This window comes from Silene latifolia, chromosome 3 (genome assembly GCF_048544455.1).
Source record: "Silene latifolia isolate original U9 population chromosome 3, ASM4854445v1, whole genome shotgun sequence".
NCBI lineage: Eukaryota > Viridiplantae > Streptophyta > Magnoliopsida > Caryophyllales > Caryophyllaceae > Silene > Silene latifolia.
The window spans coordinates 1,618,094-1,636,880 of record NC_133528.1 but is presented as its reverse complement, the minus strand read 5'-3'; the positions used below and the strand labels follow the sequence as shown (position 1 = coordinate 1,636,880).

At 37.8% G+C, this 18,787-nt stretch overlaps 3 protein-coding genes across 5 annotated transcripts; all 3 read left to right on the top strand.

The window, feature by feature from the left end:
• The first annotated feature begins 1,344 nt into the window (after positions 1-1,344).
• Positions 1,345-5,842, top strand: LOC141646661 (uncharacterized). Its single transcript, XM_074454557.1, has 2 exons — positions 1,345-4,829; positions 5,471-5,842. Exons 1-2 carry the CDS (start codon positions 1,763-1,765, stop codon positions 5,839-5,841), a joined length of 3,438 nt encoding a protein of 1,145 aa, XP_074310658.1. The 5' UTR covers positions 1,345-1,762; the 3' UTR covers position 5,842.
• Positions 5,843-6,837: 995 nt separating this feature from the next.
• LOC141646660 (putative metallophosphoesterase At3g03305) lies at positions 6,838-12,236 on the top strand. The gene is made up of 4 exons (XM_074454556.1): positions 6,838-7,224; positions 8,653-8,894; positions 9,360-10,910; positions 11,508-12,236. Exons 1-4 carry the CDS (start codon positions 6,936-6,938, stop codon positions 11,622-11,624), a joined length of 2,199 nt encoding a protein of 732 aa, XP_074310657.1. The 5' UTR covers positions 6,838-6,935; the 3' UTR covers positions 11,625-12,236.
• A 1,290-nt stretch (positions 12,237-13,526) lies between these two features.
• LOC141646658 (leucine--tRNA ligase, cytoplasmic-like) lies at positions 13,527-18,750 on the top strand. Of its 3 annotated transcripts, none has more exons than XM_074454550.1 (4): positions 13,609-13,694; positions 14,499-14,580; positions 14,894-14,938; positions 15,229-18,750. In XM_074454550.1, exons 2-4 carry the CDS (start codon positions 14,555-14,557, stop codon positions 18,539-18,541), a joined length of 3,384 nt encoding a protein of 1,127 aa, XP_074310651.1. In that variant the 5' UTR covers positions 13,609-13,694; positions 14,499-14,554; the 3' UTR covers positions 18,542-18,750. The 3 variants fall into 3 exon arrangements, with proteins under 3 accessions (XP_074310653.1, XP_074310651.1, XP_074310652.1); XM_074454551.1 differs by having other exon boundaries at positions 13,609-13,724; XM_074454552.1 differs by lacking the exon at positions 14,499-14,580 and having other exon boundaries at positions 13,527-13,694.
• Positions 18,751-18,787: the final 37 nt, after the last annotated feature.

Genomic DNA, 18,787 nt, shown 5'->3' with positions numbered 1-18,787 from the left:
GGGTTGGACCCATCAAGGAATCCGAGCAAACTGAAACCAAAGAAAATATTGGTGAGTTGAAAGAACCAAGTGGTGTAGTTTGTGGGTGTCAATTTGACGCAGTGAGTTAGGTTTGGCGAGACGAGAGGCGCGTTGGCATCGTGAGGGTTGTTGACAATGGTTTCTTGGTGATTGTTGGTCATTGTCGAGGATGAGGGTTTGAAGGAGATTGGTGTTTGTCGTTTGAAGGTGGAGCTGTGTTACTCCGACACGGCAGGTCAGTGGCGTGTCGCGTGTCGGACACGACACGGTGGCCGACACGACACGTGACACGTGTCTGACACGTCCTTGATAGACACGACACTGACACGGACTAGGTTACCTGGTTCGGAGTTCGGACCCACGAATCACGAACTGGTTCAGTCGAACCAGAACTGCGTTCGTTCGCGGCTTGGTTTGTTAGAGCTGGTTCGTTGGGATTGGCGAACTCAGTGATATAGTGTCATAGTGAAGATGATTGATTACCTGGGCGCCATTGAGGAAGCTTGAAGGAGCGGAGGGGATGAGGATGACTTTTATCTTTAATTTATGTTTACGAGGGACGGGAATTGCTTTTACTAGAACTTTACTTGCATGGGGAACTGTTAATTTGACTGAGTGAATGACACATAGTAACTTCTCTTTTAAAGAATACTCCGCATTAATATAGGCAGTGGGCCCAATGTGTATGTCTTTTTAATTTCTTAGTTCTTTTATTGGTTTGACAAGTGTGAACAAGGCATACCTCTTTGACTTCTCTCCCAAAGAACGAACTCGTATTAAATAGGCTATGACTCTACGACTATTAAATATGGGCCCAATGTGTATGTCTTTTTATTCTTATTTTATTTTCTTTATAAAAAAAGTTGTAGGACTAGAAACAAATTTTGCCGTGTCGTGTCGTGTCTACTATGTTGGTCAAGACACACCGTTGACCGTGTCGGCGTGTCTGAGTAACACAGAGGTGGAGCAGCGGCGGGGTTTGAGGAGGTATTTGGCGGATCGATTTGAGCTCGAAGATACCATATAAGATATGAGATACAAGGTTGAATGAATGTTATATTTACTGTAAAATGAATACAAGTATTTATATAGAAAGGTGTTAGCTAGGTTAGGAAGGTATACAAAGATTATATGCTTGAGGAAAAAGCTACCTATATTTACATATGAGAATAATATCTAATATATTTACTATATCTAAATATTATTGTTAATACCTCTATGCAACATGCCATTGAAAATTCTTTAATCCAAGAATAAAAAATACCTTTGTTTGATTGTCTGCTCACCTGCAACTCCACTAACATATAAAGTGCTCACATAAACAAAAAATAAATAAATGCATAAAAAACACATGTAGATTATAGGGAAACAAAAAGAATAAACTTCTAGACAAAGGTTTTCATTCAATTTTCTGAGAATTTTAAATTCAATTCAAACTGTAATTGTCAGTAAAACTCCCACTTTTTGTATAGATAAGAATATGATATGTTTGTTTCCTCCAATCACAACTTTTAGCATTCAGAAATGAGTTCCAACATCAAAGACACCATATTTAGGTAAATTTGCTATATTTGGCTTTTTTGTTATTTATTCGGAAACAGTCTCCTTGTGTTGCTACTTGCTAGCATAAGGGTAAAGTTGCGTACATCTTATCCCTCATTATCTCGCAACATGCAAGGGAATTGAGGTACTGGGGTGTTGCTAGCATAAGAGTAAGGCTGCATAGATCCGACCCCTTCTTATGCCACAATTTGCAGGTTGTGTTCTCGTACCTGCAAATCAGGGAACTTCTAATATTTTAGTTTTATTGAGGATGAATTATATGTCATGCAGTAAAAAACCCATGATCATTTTACTGTCATATGTGATTATTATTACTGTTTGCAGTAATATTGTATCTGTATCTGGTTTAAGGGGTTTAAGCTCAGATGAGCATGCTTTGATTTCGCTTTCGAGCAGATGGGATGCTCCTGTGTCTGTGAAATCTAGTTGGAATTCTACCCAATTTGCCCCTTGTTCATGGAAAACTGTCACATGTGACAAAACCAATAATGTAATTTCTCTGAACTTTTCTAATGCTCGCATTTCTGGTCATCTGGGACCTGAAATTGGTCAATTGGGTCATTTAGGAACAGTTGATCTCAGTTCAAATCGTCTTTTTGGGTCGATTCCCGCTGAGATAAGCAACTGTAGCAGTCTGGAATACTTGGATCTTTCTGTCAACAATTTCAGTGGTGAAATCCCGAAAAAGTTGGGAAACCTGCAAAATTTGTGGTACTTAAACTTTTTTATGAATTCATTGGTTGGTCAAATTCCTGAATCCTTGTTTCAAGCTAACCTTCAGTATTTGACTCTTGCTTATAATAATCTCAATGGATCTATTTCTTCAAATATAGGGAATGCGACAAATCTTTACGATTTTGAGGTGAATGCCAACAAGTTAACTGGTAGTATACCATCTTCCATTGGTAATTGTTCAGAACTTGGATATTTATACCTAGATGGCAACTACTTTGTTGGTATGTTGCCTGAAAGTATAAACAATCTCGGAAATTTAGCCAGTTTGTACGCGAATTCTAGTGGATTTGAAGGTAGTATTCCTTTAGGTTCTGGTAACTGTAGCAGTTTACAGTATGTAGATTTATCAGAGAATCGATTCCAAGGGGTTATTCCACCAGGCCTCGGGAATTGTACCAACATGTTACAATTTTCTGTTGTGAGTAACAACTTAACTGGAAATATACCGTTTTCGTTTGGTAAGCTGAATAAACTCTCAGGTCTTTACCTTGCTAAAAACAGTTTGTCGGGAAAAATACCGCCTGAGCTCGGGAATTGCAAGTCTTTGACCGGGCTTACGCTGAATGACAACAACCTTGAGGGTGAGATTCCAAGTGAATTGGGGAAACTAACTGAATTGTCCGTCCTGCAATTATATACTAATAGTTTAACAGGTGAGGTTCCGCTTGATATTTGGAAAATTCGGAGCCTTGAGATAGTTCTAATTTACAGTAACAGACTATCCGGGAAGTTGCCTCTCGAGCTAACTGAGCTGAGTAAGCTTAAGAACCTTACTCTATTTGACAACCTGTTTACCGGGGAAATCCCTCAGAGTTTGGGAGTCAATACCAGCTTGGAAGAGATTGACTTTACGAATAACAAGTTCACTGGTCAAATCCCGCCTTATCTTTGCTCCGGTAAAAGATTACAGACGTTAGACCTGGGGGATAATATGCTCAATGGAAGCATACCTCTAGGTCTAGGATCTTGTCCTAGTTTGATAAGATTTCGGTTGGAAAATAATAGACTGACGGGGGTGATTCCCGAGTTTAAAGACAATCTTGCCCTCAGTTTCGTAGACTTTAGTGCAAATAACATTAGAGGAACAATCCCTTCAAGCTTTTGGAAATGTCGAAGTCTATCTTGGATCAATTTGACCATGAATGAGCTTTCTGGGTCTGTACCTCCAGAAATTGGAAAGTTGACTGAGCTTGGGTATCTAATTTTGTCGAACAATCGTCTGGTGGGCCCTTTGCCATCAGAAATAGGTCACTGTCAGAAGCTAATTCAGTTAGACTTGTCTTTGAATTCTCTGAACGGATCAATTCCGACAAGTCTCAGAAGCTTGACAGCCTTATCTGTCATGGATTTGACAGACAACCGTCTAACAGGTGGAATTCCACCGTCACTTTTTGAATTAGGAAGCCTTCAGGATCTTCAACTCGGGGGGAACTTACTCGGAGGAACAATTCCCTCGGTTGGTCCATCCAACATTTCTGCTTTGAATCTTGGTAACAATGATTTGACAGGAAAACTGCCGGATTTTTCAAATTTCCGTAACCTACAGCAGCTAGATGTATCTCTGAACCATTTGTCAGGGACCCTGGATTCCCTGCAGAATGTCCAGAGTTTGCTAACAGTCAATGTTTCATATAATCTCTTCACTGGCCCTATTCCTCCGAATTTGCTGACTCTGGTAGACAACTCGACATCATCTTTTCTCGGGAATTCAGGACTTTGTGTTGACTGTTCTGTCTCTGGTGCCACAACTTGCACCAACATCAAATCCATCAAAGCTTGTAGTATCAAGCGGAATAATCACAAGGGTTTGCGTCTCAGTGTCAAAATTGCATTGATTGTTCTTGGCGCAACTCTTCTGACAGTGATTGCTACAATATCTCTGTGTTATGCAGTTGCCAAGCTCCAAAGAAGGTCCAAAAATGATCTTGAAGCTTCGGATAAGGCAGACTCTTCCAGAAAAATTAAAAGAATAGTTGAATGTACCGGGAATTTTGATGACATGCATGTTATTGGGAAAGGAGCTCATGGAACTGTATACAAGGCCGCTTTAGGCCCGGAAGAAGTTTACGCTGTTAAGAAGCTTACGTTTGGCAAGCAAAACGGTGCAAATAAGAGCATGATTAGAGAGATTCAGACACTGGGGACTATCAAGCACCGGAACTTGGTAAAGATCGAAGATTTTTGGTTGAAGAGTAATTATGGCCTTATAATGTATGAATATATGGAAAATAGAAGTCTTGGATATATTCTACATAGGGCGGATCCTCTGTCGACATTAGAATGGGACGTAAGGTACAAAATAGCTCTTGGAACAGCGCAAGGATTAGCATATCTTCACTTCGACTGTGATCCTGTAGTTCTGCACCGTGACATTAAATGTGAGAATATACTGTTAGACTCTGAAATGGAACCTCACATTTCTGATTTCGGCATTGCTAAGCTTATGAGTCAAACATCCTCTTCAACACCGTCAATTGCAATTCCCGGGACAATTGGTTACATTGCTCCAGGTATGATTTTCATACAGGATTTTTGTAGACTAGATTTCTTTCTTTTTTATAGTCAATTTTCGTTTATTCCCTACATGGAAAGTTGGAAACAACATTACAATATTACACCATAGCATAAAAGGCTCCTACAGTCTCGCCGGTTACATTGCTCCAGGTATGATTTTCATACAGGATTTCTGTAGACTAGATTTCTTTCTTTTTTATAGTCAATTTTCGTTTATTCCCTACATGGAAAGTTGGAAACAACATTACAGTATTACACCATAGCATAAAAGGCTCCTACAGTCTCGCCTGTCACGACTCACGACACTAGGGTTCAGATAACTCATATCTATGCAACCTTACCCGTGTTGCAAACGTACTTACGTTTGCAGATGACCCGTAAAGAAAAATGCTTTGAAATTTTGATCAGCCAGTGCATCCCCTTATACTAAAAGAATAAGAGAGCTCCAAAATTTTCCCGCCTAAATGAATTTTGCTTGGGCTTTCATTATATCAAATCTGTAATTGGGCTTTTATTATATCACATATCTGTAATTGCACTCTCATTATATTATATCTACAACTGCATTATACTGAACTTTTTCTTTTCCACCGACTAATACAAAAACATTAATAATTCAAAAACTTCCATATAACAGAAAACGCCTTTGCGACTACATGGACAAAGGAAGCAGATGTGTACAGCTACGGAGTTGTTTTACTCGAGTTATTAACAAGAAAGAAAGCCGTTGATCCATCATTTCCAGAAGGAATGGCCTTGGTCGGATGGGTCGAGTCAGTGTGGAACCCATCAGAAGGAGTCGATAAGGTGGTCGATCCAGCATTAATAGGGGAATTGCAAAGTAGTAATACCATGAAACAAATATATGATGTACTTGTCATGGCCTTAAGATGCACAGAAAAGGAGCCAAGTAAAAGACCAAACATGAGAGATGTTGTGAATCAGTTAGAAGATGGAAATAGTACAAGAACATATAATAACCCTAATAACAGTCCTAGTAGTTCTTGAATACCAGTTCTTGTTCTTGTTTAAGACCGTCTTAACTTACAGCGGCTCTCATACCTCTCATACCTGATTAAAATGTTTTATCTAACCTCTTCCAATTTTGTAAGGCACCTTGAACATAAAACATTACAGTAATACTCCATCTTATAATAAGACCATCTAATACAGTAATACTCCTTGTATATTGTAGGACTATTCTTTCTTATTTAAATATACTTATTTATTTCTTGTTAATAAAAGTCCGATATTTTTATATAGCTTTTAGGGATATTCTACGTGATAACCCGTGTTTTTTTCATTTTCTACATGGTAACCTCATTTTCACCAAAAACGCCTTTGACTGGCCATAACTCACAGCCATGGGTTCCGAAAGCGCCGATTTCTTTTTCAAATCAAAGATATCATTAACGCGTTCAATTTGGAAAAAAAATGCCGTATTCGGAACACGCTACAAAGAGGCATGGTCAGTCAAAGTTTAAAGTTTGACTGGCCGTAATTCTTGCCACGAGTTCAGAAACTGAAATTTTTTTTGTTCCAGATCAAAAATCTCGGAAAGCCGGTCAATTTGAAAAAAAAATCGCCGCTTTCAGAAGTTTTGATCGTGAATTATGGCCAGTCAAAGGCGTTTTTGTTAAAAACGAGGTTACCATGCAGAAAATAAAAAAAACACGGAGTTAGAATATCCCTTTTATATATGAAAATAACTTTAGTGGTTTAGACCTGACAAAGTTGATCCGTCACGAATCACTCGAATTCTACCCGATCTGACAGCCGAACTGAGAATCTGAGCGTGACTTGTATACCGAATTGACTCGAACCAAAATGACTTGACCAAATGTTTATTGTTGCAAACTAACCATAATCCATAAAGAACTAACTCGGCCGACTTGACTCGAATTCTTGCAAACCCAAACCCGAAAAGGATTCGATCCAAACTCGATTACTCGACCCGTTAACCAGTTTGCGATGTCAAATACCGTCTCACTTTGTAAGATGGTCTCACACTCTCAGGTAATATAATTGCTGAAACATCTTAGGATCAAGACTCGAAGAGCATGCAATCGGGAACAAAATAGACAGAGCTCAAGCTAGTGAAAATGGGGGCCATAACCATAAAAAATGCAATCTTTTTCCAAATTATGTTCATGGTTTTTGCATTTGCTTTAGTTTTTGCTGCACAATCAAATACTATCCATGAAAATTCAAATTCGAGGAGAGTTATACAAGTCAATAATGACCCAGATTCAGTAATCTGGGTAGTTCAGTTTTCTGATCTTCATTTCAGTGTTAATAACCATGATCGAGCTCTTGATTTCATTAATTTGGTGGGTCCTACTCTTTCATTTGTCAACCCTTCTCTTGTTCTCATCACTGGTGATCTCACAGGTTTGTAATTTTTTTTTTCTGTTTATTTTGTTTAAAGGTTTGGTTTTTATGCTCTCGGAAACAGTCTCTTTGTGTTGCTAGGGTAAGGCTGCCTACATCCGACACTCGTACCCCTCAATTTGCAGGAGCCATTGAGGCACTGAGGTGGTTTTTTTGGGATACCCTTTCATGTCAATTTTAATGGGATTTCTTTTATTTGTATGATTATGATTATGAATATGATAATTGGTGATTAGTTGTACTGTTGTAGTATTGAAGTTATATAATGTATGAACATGTATTAGGGTAGGTTTTGGACATTGTTGTTCAGTAGCGGAACCATGATTTATATATAGTTAATTGGAGATTAGAAATAGTACTTATGTAATGTATGAGCATGTGTTATGATAGATTTTGGACATTGTTGTTCAGTGGCGGAACCATGATTTATTGATTTATAGTTAATTGGTGATTAGAGGTAGTACTGAAGTTGTTTAATGTATAGGCATGTGTTATGCAGGAATTTGGATATTGTTGTTCAGTGGCGGAACCATGATTAGTTAATTGGTGATTAGAAGTAGTACCGAAGTTATGTAATGTATGAACATGTGCTATGATAGATTTTGGTCGTTGTTCTTCAGTGGCAGAACCATGATTTATAGTTAGTTGGTGATTAGAGAGGTAGTACTGAAGTTATGTAATTTATAAGCATGTGATAATTTAGATTTTGGATATTGTTGTTCAGTGGCGGAGCCATGATTTACAGTTAGGCAGGCAAAAGTTGAAAATTTGAAGTTAATTTTTTGCCTTTGCTAGCCCTTTAGTTCTGCCACTGTGGTTATTTGCGAAAGTGGCGTTTAATCAAGCTTGTTTCGGGTTGGGATATAGTGGAGTTGATAATTTACTCGAGGCTGGCGGAACCATGTTGTAAAGTATTTTGTGAAACTTTCGACCTTAACAGCAAATGCGCAACTGTTACTTACATGGAATCCTTTTGTTAAAATTGTAATCTCGCACTTTAATGGGCACTGCTAGAGGATCTAATCATGATCTATACAAGGGTGTGGGGGTGGATGATACATTAGAAGAAAGAATTAGTTAGTTTGCTAGAGGAGATGTGGACCGCTAAAAATCCTGAAACAATCTGTGTATTTTTTTAATAACCCGCCACTCTTTTCATTGAAGAACCTGGTCTTGATTTATCGACAAAGCAAAATAATGGAGGATGATCTTCCTTTCAATAGAGGCTTTACGTAAATTGAGTCTTCTACACCGCAAGCTAAGTGAGGAGGTGGACAAAAAAAATCTTTGAGTGAACAACTGAACATGATGACTATTTTTGTATTTTCGTCTATTCTAAAGTAATTTTGTCTTTGTTGTTCGATGTTGTGTCTTAGGCTTGGTGATGAAGTAGTAAGTTTAAACCTCGAGTTTTTTTCTTGCTACTAGATGCGAAGAGCAAAGATTTGTTGACCACGAAACAAGACGAGTTGGAGTGGGTGGAATACCAGAATGTGATGGAGCATGTTGTCAAGATGAGCGGACTCGACAAGAGCATCTTTTATGATATGAGGGGAAATCATGATAATTATGGTGTGCCATCTGTTGGCGGCGCATATGATTTCTTTTCAAATTACAGTATCAATGCCCAGTTAGGAAGATCTGGGAATGTGAACAGTGTCACACTTCAGGTAACTATCTTGGTTTGATCTTTTTGGTGGAAAAATCAGAATTCTGTTATTTACTCTGTTTGGATGAAGCCCAAATTTGGAAAAAAAACATTTAATAAATTGGTGTGAGACCATAAGTCTCTTGTAACACGGTATTACAATAGGTAAGTGTGAGACCATTTCACAAGTGAAAGTAATAGGGCACTACAGTCGTAAAATGTCACTAACTATATAAAATGGTTCGCTAAATTGTAAGAATCATTGTTAACGATAAAATGGTAACCGACATTTTGAGAATGGTTATTAGCTTAAAGCATCCACTTTATTTAGTCTTGAGTAAAGTGGTGTTACAATGATTCAAATGCAGGAATTTGTGCAAAATGAATGAAAACTCGCATGAATTTTGTACATCTTATATTCTTATTGAGATATCTTTGGAAATTTTCAAGCTTGTAATTTGATATTAATAGTTATTGCATCATATAGACGGGAAAGAGAAAGCATCTATTTGTTGGGATCGATAGCACGATGGCTGTAGGTCTCAGAGGGCCAACAAATCTTCTCGGACACCCAACAGATAAACTGTTAGCAGAGCTGGATTCCGAACTCTCACAATGGGACGGTGAGCCAACCAGACCAGTGACAAAGATCTCATTTGGGCATTTTCCTATTTCTTTCAGCGCAGCTTCCGAATCTGGAAAGAACCTGAAAGATATTTTTCTCAAACATTCAATATCAGCTTACCTGTGTGGACATCTCCACATGAGTTTTGGCAAAAACTTGAAACGCCATCATCAACCCGGAAATGACTTTATGCAACTCAATATGCATCGGACTCCATTCGTAAGTTCTTCAAATGGATCGTCAAAAGTTCAGGAATTCTGGGAGTGGGAAATGGGTGATTGGAGGTCGCGTAGAGTCATGCGCATTCTTGCCATTGATAGAGGTCACACGTCATTTGTGGATGTTGACCTCAGATCTGACATTAAGAATATCATAATTTTACCCACGTTTCCGTTGGATTCACGGTTGATGTGGAGATCATCCTTACTTACAGAGTATAAACGTCAAACTGTGGACCCGTCTGATTACATGACAATAAGAGCTTTGGTCTTCTCTTCATCTCCAATCATCTCGGTAGTTGCCCATGTTTATGACTCTCAGTTTGGAACTCTCTCTTCTGTATTAGAGGCATCTATGACAAAGATTGAGTCGGGCTCGGGCACCTCTAGAGGAGCTCTTTATGCTGTGCCTTGGAATTTTAAATCGTTTGAGGACCCTAATCCTGAGAGATATTGGTTACAGATAGTAGCAACCGACATTACTGGTAGATCAACTTTAACTGATCTAAGGCCATTTTCAATAAACGGTGTTCGTGGATTTTTGTCCTGGACATGGTTGGAGTTCAAGGTAATGGGCTGCCAATGGGAGGCATTATATCTGCCAATACTCTGGTTTTGCCTTGGTTCTTTCCTCTCTATTCTTCTTATCCCGGTTGCAATTACGAGTTTCTCCTCGAAACAATACACAATGCAGAATTTCCTAGTCAATAAAAGTTTTATAAACGGCGCTGGATGGATCTTAACGGAACTATATAATCTCCGTTATGTATGGTATGGGATATTAGGTTACTTGTTCTACCTTGTCCTATGTCCATGGTTATCTGGAGTGTTGTTTACTGATGGCGGTGAGAGGGGCTACATGACCTACAAGGGGTGGGTTTTGACTCACTCGGATAAGAGCAGAAAATTGGAGTACGTTGCATTTCCTGATGTAATGGTGATTGTTATCCCGCATCTGGTTTTTGTCGTTTTACCTTTTCTTCTAGTAGTTACTGGGTTGGCAATGGAATGCGAGAGACACAGGATACATCTCTTAGCACTATCAGGGAAGAAAGAAGACGATCACAACGACGCCCCTGGGCTCAATACTAGCTCTGATCAAAATGATACAACCCCTAAATCATATATTGGTAGACGATGGATCCGGAAATTTCTTCTGTTGGTTTGTTTGGGGATTTTTTACATTCATTTCAAGGTACATTTTCTGCTTTTCATTTCATTATATTCAATTATTTACCCTTTTGTGTGTCTGTTGTGGATTGTTTGTGCTGCATTGACTATTTCAGTATCCGATTCTTCTTTAGCCTTCACCCTGCCATTGTTTGTAGTTGCCTTTGGTCCAATGAATATTCGACAAATTGTTTATGTATTCGATTTTTTCTGTGTCTCATTTCTAACCAGTCTGCTTTTTCATTTTGAGCAAGTTATGATAAAAAAAAGTACTATTACTCTTGGTAGAATGGGTGATCACCGATGGAGTTCACTAATTGAGTTGAGAGTGACTCAGTGAGGATGAAAGGGCGTAAAATTAACTATTTGCATTGAAATTCCCACTTCCGTGTAGTCGTATACAAACACGACCCACAAGCAAATGTGAACATTGTGTGTAGAGACTCGAGAGTTTATATAACGGTACTACTTTTTCTGATAAATGGTTGAGATTTATAAGATTTGTCACTGATCAGCCATAAATAATTGTACGAATTTTTTTTTTTGAAGAAAATTCTACGAATTTTTTGTTAGGAGTGTACTTATCTGCTTTTCCTGAGTGACTGAGATTTTTCGGTTACAGAATTGCAGAGGTCTGGTGAAAGCATACGAGATGAACCCGTTCCTACATTTTCCGGTTTACTGTCTATGGATACCGCTGCTGCTGGCATATGCTATCTACAGAACTCACAAAGTCTAGCGTTATTCAATAGCTTCGCTATGGCTTGATATAACTCTGAACTGACAAAGTGAGTCTTTTGTGAGACGGTCTCAGAAGTCAGATCAACCCAAATATCTACATGTTGCTAATTTAGTTGTATGATTAATGGGCTGGTTACGTGTATGAGACCGTCTCATATGATTTTTTTGTGCTGAGCTGAAAGGGTAGACCAGAAGTCTGCAGCATTCTGTACATGTCTCTGAATGTGGAAGCCGACTTCAATCTTGTCTCAGGCATGTCATGGCTACTTATGATATACAAATTTTTCGTGTATGCGAATTGGCTATTTGTCACGGTGCTCAGGTCGTATGACAATAGGCAAAGGACCTACCAAATAACAGCGCTGGTTTTTCCGGCATCTGACAGCTTGGTGATCAACTCGATTACCCTCCATTTGGGTGAAGATCTACGAGATATTACCACGTCTTTTCGAAGGAGCTTAGATTAGTTTTTTTTTTTGAAGGTAATTCGATTAGTTTTGATTAGGCATTATATGTACGAAATACACTTTCAAAATCGGGTATATCCGACTTGGCATATGTAAACAATAGATATACTAGAGAATACAAAGTACAACCCTAATTTTCTTTAGTTTCACTTTCATGTAAAACTATATGTTTGATGAAAAAATGTAGGTGTATACCTCGTCAGTAAAATTTAACTTTGCCTTGTTTTTTTTATTAATGTTTTATTTCAACACGTAAAATCTCGTAGGACCTATACTTAGTTTTACGCGAAAGTGGCAATTTGCCCCCTTAACTTTGTTCAATGGTGAAATTAGGTCCCTTAAGTTTCAATTGTAGGCTTGTAGCAATCAAACCCCTTAACTTTAGTCAAAAGTGCAATTAAACCCCATTATTTGATTTTTTATGAAATTCCACCAAAATTCATTTTTATAACCCAATTAATTAAATATACATTTAATTTTAAAACCTTATACATTTTATACAATCTATAATTATATTAAGTAATTTTTTTTATAATTTTACAATTTTAGACAATTTATTATAAATGTAAGAATAGTTGATCAAATTTTATCATATTTTTATTTTGTTTATTATAGATGAATGTAAAATAATAATTAATCTTGTATAAATTAATAAAGTTAAAATTAGTAATTTTTATGTATAATTAGTTGTATAATATAAATATAGAATGAATTTTTGTTGAGATTTAAGTGAAAAATAAAAATTGGGATTAAATTTCACTTTTTGTTAAAGTTATGGGGCTTGATTGCTACAATTAAAAGTTAAGGGGCCTAATTTCACCATTAAACAAAGTTAAAGGGGTTAATTGTCGCTTTCGCGTTTTATTTTACTATTTTCTTATCCCCTAAAAAAATGAGACACTAAAAAATGACCGAACCAACTCATTCCTGCGAGATTAGACTTATTATATATTTAAATAAATATTAAATATTAGATTAGAATTTTAGTTAAAAGCGTTTGTGATTAAACTTCTTATTAATAAAGTACAAGTCTAAAGAATCATAGAATATTGTATTTTTATCAATGTTTATTTACTTCGGCTCCCAAAACATAATAGAGTATGACCCTGTTTGGTAAACAACAGATTAATTTCAGCATAAACAGATTGCAGCATAAACAGATTGCAAAGACAAATTATAAATGACATATTTTAATAAAAGGTTTACCTAGCATTTTTTAATTAGCAGAATTAATATAAGTATTTTATTAATTAAAGTCTTTGATTTTCGGTTTATATATATAGGGTTGAGTTTTTCTATCCTATGCCCATTAGGCATAGGATAAGAAACTCAAAAAGGAAAGAATTAAATTAAATGTATTTATTGTAAAGAAAAGTGAAAGTGATAAAATATTGTAATTTCCCATAAAAACATAATTTAATTACTTCATTTTTAGGTTTTATATCCTATACCCGGGCATAGGTTAGAAAAACCGATATATATACACACACCACGGTTTTAAAAAAAGTCGTATCGGGTTCGGGATCGTATTCTGGAACGCAACAGACCCAAATCCTCAAATAAACCCCAAAGTTCCAAACATCCCCTTCTCTCCTATCAAGGTAATTTCGTCTCAATCTTTCGTATTCTTCGTTTTCTTTTTGTAGTTCTTTAATTTTTGTTTGATTTTTGATTTTTGATTTTTGTTTTTTCGTTTGAATTTTGTAATCCTATGTAAATTAATCGAAATTGAATGCGGAAGTAGTTTAGAATATGTTAATTAAAGTAATTAAGCTTGTGAAACTTGTTTAATTAAGTCATAATAAAAATTAAAATTATTCAAACCGAAATATCGTTTTTAATTTACGATATTATAATGTTAGTAGTATGAAACATTAATTTAGATAATTTGTGATGATATGCAGCTGAAAATAACTGCTTTTTACAAATTTATACTATTAACATGAATGTGATTTCAGCGATGTCGATTTTGTATTGATTGTTATGGATTAGCAGAGTAATAATAATTAATTAGTATTTTAGGGTTTAATTGTGCTAATTTAGGTGAAAAAGTATTGATAATTGTAGTATGAGTGGAATTGGATTATAATTTGATACAATTTTGGTCGATGAGTGAGTCGGACTTTGTTTGACTTGATAGTAGTTAATTGAACTTGTTGAAGTTAATGTTAATGTAAGACGACACGAGGAGCAGTTCGTTATGATGGTGTGATGTTGTCCTGGATCCCGTTTTCCTGAAAGGCCTGACCTTTTATGGCTACCCTAAGAAGAATGTATTTAGAGATATGAAGTATGGAGTGGAAATGTAGAATAGTAGACGGAAAGTAGATAGCTGATACCGTGAGTGTGTCACCTTGATGTGAATTGGTGTTTTTTTTTCTTACTATTAGAATGTTGGCTTGCAGAGTGTCTTGGTCCTTGCCATAAGAATGGAAATATACGAGTCTTTCAAGAACACCACATGACTTTGACCTTCAATTTTTTCCGGTAAAGAGCCAATTATATCCTTGCTCTCACCTCTTTTCTTGTATTTCTTCCTGAACTTTTATTGCCCTCCACTGACCAAGTATGTTTTTGTTCCACGGGGTAATTTTAGTTCACATGAGTACAGAACCTTACACCTTTGTGTTTTCTCGCTTTTTTTTGAAAGATGTTATCCGCATTAAGTGCTAATAATACATCTTTGACCGTAATAAAAAAAATTAACTCCTTGCCGTTGATTGTGTTTGATTGTTGCTTATAGTAGATTCCCTCGCTCATCTTTTCTTCCTCTGAACATTGTTTCATTATTTGATTTCAGGAACTACTTACGTAACTTCACAAACCATCGTCGATTCACTCAAAGGTAAACAAGTTAATATTCATTTTTATGTTTTACTAAGTTTAATTTATTTTATTCGGTTTCTACACATTCAAAAAGATGATTCATGTCAGCCGACCCCAAATCATTTTGGGATTAAGGCTCTGATGTTGTTTTTTTTTTTTTTTTTTTTTTTTTCTACACATTCAAAACTATGCTTTTGTATTGTGACCTAAATAAATATTAGCTGATCTCAAATTTTGTTACTTGGTTCTCCATTAATCTTTCAAAGCCAAATGCAGTTAAGGCGTTGTGTTTAAAACTTTCTATTACAGTTATTGCAGTGTTATGGCAGAAGGCAGTAAAAGCTTTAACAGGAGGGACAAGCTTTTGGAGATAGAGTCAAAGGCCCGCAGCTGGTGGGACGAGCATTGTGTTTTTGTCTCAGAAGCGGGAGATTATCCTCCGAAACATGGAGAGAAGTTTTTTGGGAACTTTCCGTTCCCCTATATGAATGGCTATTTGCATCTTGGACACGCATTTTCTATTTCCAAGGTGGAATTTGCTGCTTCCTTTCACAGATTGAAGGGCGCCAATGTACTCTTTCCGTTTGGCTTTCATTGCACTGGCATGCCTATCAAGGCTGCAGCGGATAAACTTGCTAGGGAAATTCAGCAGTTTGGGAACCCACCTGTGTTTCCAGCTCCAGTTCAGGAAGAAGTCAGACAGGTAGTAGTAGAACAACCTGATGCTAGTGCACAAGCTCCTCCTGACAAGTTCAAGGGTAAAAAATCAAAGGTTGCCGCAAAAACTGGAACGCAGCTATACCAATGGGAGATCATGCGTAGTTTTGGCCTTTCAGACGAAGAGATCGCAGGGTTTCAGGACCCATATAAATGGCTGACTTATTTCCCTCCATTAGCTGTTGAAGACTTGAAAGCTTTTGGCTTGGGTGTTGACTGGAGACGCTCTTTTGTGACGACCGACATAAATCCGTTCTTTGATTCCTTCGTTAGGTGGCAGATGAGAAAGCTTAAGGCCGCCGGTAAGATTGTGAAAGATCTAAGATACGCAATATTCTCACCATTGGATGGACAACCTTGTGCGGATCATGACAGGGCTTCCGGAGAGGGGGTCCAGCCCCAGGAATACACAATTATCAAGATGGAAGTGGTGCCACCTTTTCCGGCAAAGTTCAGTGCTTTAGAGGGCAGAAAAGTGTTTCTTGCTGCTGCTACATTGAGGCCCGAGACTATGTATGGGCAAACAAATGCTTGGGTTTTACCTGATGGGAAATATGGAGCATTTGAAATTAATCAAGAAGAGGTCTTCATTGTCACCGAGAGAGCAGCGCGTAATCTTGCTTACCAGCGATTCTCGAGGATCCCAGAGAAGCCAACTTGCTTGGTTGAACTTACTGGTTATGACCTGATTGGTTTGCCTTTAAAGTCACCACTCTCATTTAATGAAATAATTTACGCTCTTCCCATGCTAACGATCTTGACCGACAAAGGTACTGGTATTGTCACAAGTGTCCCTAGTGATGCACCTGATGACTATATGGCTATGCATGATCTGAAAGCAAAGCCAGCTCTACGGGCGAAATTTGGCGTGAAAGATGATTGGATACTTCCGTATGATATTATACCCATTATTAATATTCCTGAATTTGGCGATAAGCCTGCTGAAAAGGTTTGCACTGATTTAAAGATCAAGAGCCAAAATGAGAAAGATAAGCTTGCAGAAGCAAAGAGGCTGACTTATCTAAGGGGTTTTACTGACGGGACAATGCTAGTAGGAGAATTTGCCGGGGAAAAGGTACAAGACGCAAAGCCAAAAGTCCGACAAATGCTTCTAGAAGAGAATCAAGCCATTATGTACAGTGAGCCTGAGAAAAAGGTGATGTCTAGATCAGGTGACGAATGTGTTGTGGCTCTTACAGATCAGTGGTACATAACATATGGTGAATCAGAATGGAAAAAATTAGCCGAAGAGTGCTTGGCCAACATGAATTGCTTCGCTGATGAGACACGTCATGGTTTTGAACACACTTTGGGTTGGCTAAATCAGTGGGCCTGCTCTAGGTCTTTCGGTCTCGGTACTCGAATTCCTTGGGATGAACAGTTTCTCGTGGAGTCTCTTTCAGATTCGACCATATACATGGCATATTACACTGTGGCCCACTTTTTTCAAGACGGGGACATGTATGGAACGAATGCTAGTTCAATAAGACCAGAACATTTGACTGATGAAGTTTGGGATTTTCTGTTCTGTGGAGGCTCATTTCCACAGACATCAGCTATTGATCCAGATGTACTTAGATCGATGAAGAAGGAATTTGAGTACTGGTATCCTTTTGATCTTCGTGTGTCGGGTAAAGACCTTATCCAAAATCATTTGACATTTAGCATCTACAATCACACTGCTATCATGGACAAACGCCACTGGCCTCGAGGGTTCAGATGTAATGGCCATATTCTGCTGAATTCCGAGAAAATGTCAAAGTCAACTGGGAACTTCAGAACTCTTCGGCAGGCTATCGAAGAATTTTCGGCCGACGCGACACGTTTTGCCCTTGCTGATGCTGGAGATGGTGTAGACGATGCAAATTTTGTGTTTGAAACTGCGAATGCTGCAATTTTACGTCTAACAAAAGAACTTGCATGGATGGACGAAGTGATTGCCGCAGAAGCACCTTCAAGATCAGGTAGTCGATCTAAATTATCTTTGAGATCAGGTAGTCCATCTACATATGCTGACCAGGTATTCCAGAATGAGATGAACTTGGCAGTCCAAGTGACTTATCAACACTATGAGAATTATATGTTTCGAGAAGCTCTCAAAACTGGCTTTTATGACTTGCAAGCGGCTAGGGATGAGTACAACTACTCATGTGATGGGGCTGGTGGCATGAACCGGGATTTGGTGTGGCAGTTTATGGACATTCAAACTCGTCTTATTACTCCGATTTGCCCACACTATGGAGAACATGTTTGGAGGGAGATTTTGAAGAAGGAAGGCTTTGCTGTAAAAGCTGGTTGGCCTTCAGCGGAGTTACCTAATTTAACCCTTAAGAGCGCCAATAAATATCTGCAAGATTCTATAGGGACGATGAGGAAGCTGATTCAAAAGCAAACTCAGGGGTCAAAGAAGGGTAACAAGAAAGGAGGAGCTCAGGAAACTCAGATTACCGATGCCAAAGACTTGATCGGGTTGATTTATGTGAACGAGAAGTATGATAGTTGGAAAGCGGAGTGCTTGAAAATACTCCAATCCAAATTTAACTCGGAAACGCGCACATTTGCTCCCGATAGTGAAATTATGGCGGCACTGCAACAGAGTGAGATCAGTAAGTCCTCCAATTTTAAGCAAATCCAAAAGCTTTGTATGCCGTTTTTGAGATTCAAAAAGGATGAAACGCTTTCACTTGGACCCGAGGCCTTGGAGTTAAAGCTACCATTTGGTGAAATCGATGTTCTCTCTCAAAACAAGGAACTCATCAAGAAGCAGCTTGGAGTAGAAGATATTGAGATTTTGTCGGTTATGGATACAGAGGCTGTTGCAAAAGCCGGAGCTTTGGCAACAGTGCTAAATCAAAATTTTCCATCCCCTGGTAACCCGACTACCATATTTTTGCCTCGATCTTGAGATTGTTGATTTTATCATTGTCCTGTTTATGTTTGGTCCATTTTTTTTTTTTTTTTTTTTTGCACGTCCTTTATAGTCGGTAGTTGAAATACTTTGGCGAACATTTTGAGAGACCATTCTTTTGGTACTCTTCTTTTTGTTCTTTGCTATTTACGGGTTCCTAGACATTTTTCCATCCAATTGAATTTGTGCATTTGGTTTACAACTTATTCCTGAGTTTTATTTCCGGATCTTAATTCGGTTCGG